We start from the raw sequence: 5,937 nt of genomic DNA, 5'->3' as shown, positions 1-5,937 counted from the left end.
AAAAAAACAAAACAACAAAATGTGCACAGTATTCAACCCATACTGCTGATTTTTGCTTTCAGTTAATGTAATGTGGAGTGCTATTAAGTACATTTATATAACCGCAGTACTTGGTGCGTGCATTGTCCTACATGAACTTAGACTTTACCTGAGTAGGTCCAGCATGGTAAACTTTTCATATGTGGTACTCAGCAGTGTGTTGCTGTCATTATTTGTATTTGTCAGCTGTGAAGTATGTGGTTTATGAAACTGCATTTTTGTTCCCTGCGTTTATCCTTAAGAAAGTGCTTCTCCCCAGACCAGCTGCAGTTTCATCAGTGTATTTGTTTTCTGGGAGGAGGCCCTGCCTTGAAGGCTAGGGTGGTTTTGAATGCTTAATGCTTAAAAACTCAGGAAAATGCATTTGTGAGGGTTTGAAATAAAAGGTATGTGTTGAAAATCATCACAAGTATTTAACGATAATAACCAGATGTGTACTGATCCTTGGGGGATTCTCTCTGATCCCTGAATGTATAATTGGAGGCAGTTAAACTTAATCGTATCTAATCAGTAGTTTGCTCTCTCCTGCAGGACGCTGAGGCTGCAGTGCTGGTGCGTCACCAGTCTCGTGCCTGGTGCTGGTGCATGTGCCTCGGTCTGGCCCTCATGCTGTCTGGAGTGGTGGTCGGAGGTGCCTACCTGTATCGCTACTATGTCATGGAGGTGAGTAGCGAGCCTGAGGACAATTTGGTAAGTATCTCATACAGCGCATGGAGCAAATGGTGCGTTGTTAAATATGAAAGCAGACGGGTAGAAATGCAGTTAACAACATTATAACAGAATGTCACAGACGGCGGTGGCTCAGGAAGAGTTGATCATCTATGATTAAAAACTAATGGCCAATGGTGACTCCACTTTATCAACTTCATAATGGAATATAAGTTTCCACATTTTCTGTTTAAAACAGTGATGAACATAAACATGCATATGTATGTTACTGCAAAATTGCATATAATTTAGGATGTTATTGTCCTTCCATGAACAAAACCACCCTTATTTAAAGCGCCGTGTGTACTCCTGCAGCTCACACTGACAGTGAAGAGCAAAGCACATGGTACAAATTTATATGTACTTTTAAACACATTTCAGCTCCACTTTCTGAAGAAAACACATTCAAATTTAATTTCTGTTCATGACATGGGTAAGAAAAGGCATGAAACTTGGATCAGAAATTGCAAAAGTAAATGTGAACTGACACAGCGCGACAGGTCAGAGCATGTACGCCACTGCCAGCTGTTCTTGTCACGTTAAGCTCCGCCTACAGCACAGTGGCAGTTCTAGACATAAACTAGACCAAGCTGTTTTGAGTTTATCAACTTGAGCTCATCTTTTGTAGCTGAAGACTGAATAAACCTGTCGCTGATCTGAACAGGCTTCCTGTTTACTATTCTGTAAATGGCTGTGATGTGGCTGAATGTCCTCTTCTATTTTTATTAATCCAAATTCTCTCTAAATTTAAAGAGAATCAAATTGTCTCCATGTCTGTCACATTACATTCCTTAAGGAAATGCGAACATGCGCTGTTTCTAAATTCAGAAAAACTTTGTGTCTACAGAAGTATCTGTTTTTATGCATTTCTCCAGAGAGAACTAAACTTTTAACGTCAAAAACTGATGTTATAAAAACTGGGAATAAGACTTCCTCAAATTTGAGATGTATGTTCTGTTACGCTTTATTTGTCAAAAATGTCACATCTCTGTCTCCTTCCTTTTTTCTTTTTCTTTTTTTTAACCACAGGAGGGCCAAGTATTTTTTTGTGGTGTCGAATACCGTGAAGAAGACTTCATGATCCAGGAAGAGGATGAGGTATGGCAAAACTCTGGATATAGTATCTTTTCCTTATCAGAGGCCTGTGTTATGAAGCAGGATTTGGGAGCTCAGCGAGGTGCTTCAGGGTTAACCCTCGGTTATCAGGGTTACAACAGGGGTTGATTTGTTAGTGGACTACATCAGTATGGTGGCCATTCAAGATGGAAACCTGATTTGCTCTGGAGCATGATATGTCAAGGTTGGAGACCAGCGGGTACGAAATCACTACCCACTGACCCACTGATCAGTTCTCTGGAGAGTATTTTTCTCATTTATTTAAAAAAAACAAACAAACAACTTCTTGACCCCAGAGTGATAACAGAAGGGCCAGCTGGTTTTAGAGACAGAAAAAAGCTTTTGGTTTTCTCTGCATACCCATCAGGTATCACATTTTTAGGAAAATTGGGGGTTTTTGCTGCAGGCATCTTCAAATCGAAATCATTGCTCTGTAAACCTGAGCCTAAGCCTCGTACTTGGCGATCTTAAATAAGATTGTGAAGAATTATGTCATCATTTCTAGCACATTCCTTATTCCTCGCTCTTTCGTGTGTGAACGGGTTTGTGGTTAGATTGTGAAACTCTGGGTTATGTATCGAGTTGAAAATCCCCAAGCGTTATTTGGTTGGTCTAATTGAAGATGCCAGGGTAGGTGAAGCCAGATAAGGACGAGATACCATGAGTATGATGAACTCCCTTGCAACACAGGCCTGTGTTTATATGTTTGTGTTCAGTAGATGTGACACTGGTTCAGTGTGTCTATTGTTTTCATTTAATCATTACCGATTGAGTTACTGATTAATGTCCTGAGTTGGTGACTAACTGACCTCTGCTTGCAGGGCTCTTTTAGGAAAGTGAGCCTAGTCAGTTTCGCATCACTGCCATAAATCAGTGTATGAGCTGACAGGCCTCCAAGCTTTGCTCCATGTGGTTTTATTTCTGTACCAAAAGTATTTTTTAAGAAAATATGACTTGATCCAAAAACAATTCTGAATTATGTTTAGGTAGAAGGAAAGCGTTTCACTGAGTAACCAGTGACTGTAACTTATTAAAAATGTTACGCACTGGTTCATAGGTGGAGGTGGAGCTGCCAAACCACATGCGTCAGATGTCAGAGACGATCCGGGTGTTGGAGACAGAGCAGGTGGAGCTAATCAGTGTGCCAGTGCCCGAGTTTGAAGATGGAGACCCAGCTGACATCGTCCACGACTTCAGCCGGGTATGTACTTGAAAAGATGGAAATAGTGATGTTGACGCAAAGCTACGGTTGCACATTTAGAGGGATTCAAAGTAGACCAAACATCACCTGTAATGACATTCTGACAGCTTCAGAATTTTAGGAAGAACATGTGAGTTGTGAGTGATGCAGTGTCTGCTAACCAGCCAGTAGGAATTCAGCCTGAGATGATTTACCCATCTCCCAGCATAGGCACCTTTATGGGAAACTGTATGCAGATATATTTAGCTATTTAACATTTACATTTTAAAGATAACCAACTCAGCTTTCTATTCCGTTACTAGGTAAAGAAAAAGAAAAAAGCAAATACCAGTGACTTTTCTGTTTTCTAACTGTATTCCTTCTTTCTCAGAGGCTGACTGCTTACCTGGATCTGTCTCTGGACAAGTGCTATGTCATCCCACTCAACACCTCCATTGTCATGCCTCCCAAAGACTTTTTGGACCTTCTCATCAATATCAAGGTAACTGTGCAGGGTTCAGACCTATTTGTGTTCCTGTGCTGGCTTAAGCCTGGATTATATTTCCATATATCTGCTGAGGTCCAAGTAACAGTTTCATCATCAGACAGTGAATTTGAGGGTCTGTGTGGATTTCTACATGTTTGCCTTTTTTTTTTTTTTCTTTTAACCTGCAGGCTTGTCCCCACAGAATTTACATTACAATGCACCAACTACCCATGAGAAAGAATTGTAACAGGAATGACTTCTCGGTCATCAGGTCTCCTTCTGTCCGTTCCTTCATCCACTATGGAGTATAATCTAGGTTTTAGATGACATGATTTATAGCTGTCCTACATGCTCAAATTTACCATTCCATACTTTCCCAGACATGTTAAGCAAACTAGTTCCTAACTGATGCTCGGGGAAGATGCTTTAACGTCTTCCTCGTGTAAAACACTTCAAACTGTTCCAAACAGCTGGGACCAAAATAAATGAATTGAAACCACCAAGCCGCCTGCTTTAAATTGCTATTTGCCATGGATCTATTAATACAGGTTCCGGTATTAATGACGATTGAGCAGAATCTGGCACTCCTCAAAGAAAAGAGATGTCCAAAAATTGAAATACAGAAACAAAAAGCGCAAGCTCTTACATATTTGCACCATGCTTTAAATAATTTGCATTTGGTTCCTCCCTTTGCCCAGGCTGGCACCTACTTGCCTCAGTCTTACCTGGTCCGTGAGGAGATGATGGTGACCGAGCGCCTGGAGCACGTCGACCAGCTCGGCTATTTCATCAACAACCTCTGCAAAGGCAGAGACACCTACAAACTGCAGCGCAGAGACAGGATTCTGGGTAAGCATGTCAGGCTTTCATTTAGGTTTAAACATACAGAGATATAAGACTACAGATGCCAAACAGGAAAGGCAAAGACAAAATGCACTGCCATACAAATGTTTAGCAAGCATTAAGAGAGATTGTAAATCATTGCAACCTGTGTATTTGAATGTTTGGAAGTTCTGTGTACTCTTCAGCAACATGAGACACGAAATGCAGCCATACAAGTTTATATAAGAGATTCTCTGATCACCTCACAGGTATGCAGAAGCGCGAGGCTCTGAACTGCCACAAGATTCGTCACTTTGGGAGTCAGTTTGTGGTGGAAACCCTGATCTGTGAGCCTTAAGACGCCTCGTCGCCTCACGACTGCTCTTAAAGTCACTGGCGTGCAGTGAGATTGTGTTTTTAATCCGCACCTGTCTATTGTTTCCTGTCCTTTACTTCAGGTAGTTTGAGTGAGTGAGCGTGGTGAAATGTGATGCTGTTGGGTGAATATTCAGTGATCCTAAAATTTAAAAAAAAAAAAAAAAAGTGAAGCATTGCGTTTTTTGTTTTATTTTCCAATTTCTATACAGAAATTATTTTCAGAGATAAATTAGCTTACAGCCAGCTGAGTATACAAAAGTAAATTATTTTAATCAAATTAACTGCAAACATAGTATCAAGCTCTTCATTAATAGACGTGGGTAAATATGAGATTTCCTTGCTTTCAGTTCACATATAACATTTTAAGACAGGGCGACTTTTATACCACTCAGTCCACAAAGACTTTTTTTGTATTTTGTCTGCTGTAGCTGTTAATACACTGCACTTGTTTTCTTAACTGGAAAATGATCTTAAAATAAGAGTGTAAATGCGCGCTTCTGCTGCTGAGCTTTAAAGTGTGTGAAATCTGATCGAAGAACACAATATTTTAATTCAGATGAAAGACAGCTCAGAGAAATAAAAACACGCTTATATTAAAATCTTTTTCACAGGGGTTGTCTGTCTTTTTATGAATGTGTAATTTTTTTTTTTTTTGGATAACTCTTCTTGTACCAATTTGTGTATATGATCTATAAACATAAGCAGACATACAGAATAAAGAAAATGGTAGAAACTATAAATGGTGTGTTGTGTGTTTCTGTGCCAGAAGCTTCAGAAAAATCCTATAAACTTTTAATTTGTGTATATACACTAATAATTATTTTGACTGTATTTCTGTTATTGAGCAAAGGATCAGACTACTTGAAACCAGCAGTACATGTTTATTTTAGTGTGCCTAGGGCTGCCGCGATTAGTCGACTAGTCACGATTATGTCGACTTTTAAAATCGTCGACGACTAATTTAATATTCGACACGTCGTTTGAAGCTGTGTAAGATCCCAAAAGACGCAGGAATAAGTAGTAGGATTTAAGAGTAAATCGGCTTGGCTGAGATTAAAGTTATAGTTTTTACACAGCTGAATAAACATCAAGCAGACAACTGATCATCAGAAGTGTGAGATGCTCGAGAATATACTCCGGTGTCCTGTTATATTTTAGATAGCAAGGAGCAGACGGCTGAGTTAATTAAACTTTACTGAAACAATCT

The 5,937-nt window shown here is 39.7% G+C and overlaps 1 protein-coding gene across 2 annotated transcripts in view; it reads left to right on the top strand.

Annotated features, from left to right (window-relative positions):
- Nucleotides 1–5,470, top strand: part of itm2ba (integral membrane protein 2Ba) — a 23,834-nt gene extending 18,364 nt beyond the window's left edge. The window contains exons 2-7 of one of the 2 annotated variants that reach the window (XM_005751927.1): nt 571–702; nt 1,777–1,845; nt 2,921–3,064; nt 3,435–3,545; nt 4,229–4,379; nt 4,622–5,470. In XM_005751927.1, the coding sequence (XP_005751984.1) occupies nt 571–702; nt 1,777–1,845; nt 2,921–3,064; nt 3,435–3,545; nt 4,229–4,379; nt 4,622–4,710 (696 nt within the window). In that variant the 3' untranslated portion in view covers nt 4,711–5,470. Of the gene's footprint in view, nt 1–570; nt 730–1,776; nt 1,846–2,920; nt 3,065–3,434; nt 3,546–4,228; nt 4,380–4,621 lie in introns of both variants that reach the window. The other variant, XM_013915627.1, reaches the window with a different exon arrangement.
- The last annotated feature ends 467 nt before the right edge of the window (nt 5,471–5,937 follow it).

This window comes from Pundamilia nyererei, unplaced genomic scaffold, assembly GCF_000239375.1.
Source record: "Pundamilia nyererei isolate P.nyererei 1_Seehausen unplaced genomic scaffold, PunNye1.0 scaffold00334, whole genome shotgun sequence".
Taxonomy (NCBI): Eukaryota; Metazoa; Chordata; class Actinopteri; order Cichliformes; family Cichlidae; genus Pundamilia; species Pundamilia nyererei.
Note: the sequence above shows the minus strand (reverse complement) of the source record. Positions and strands in the feature narration are given on the sequence as shown.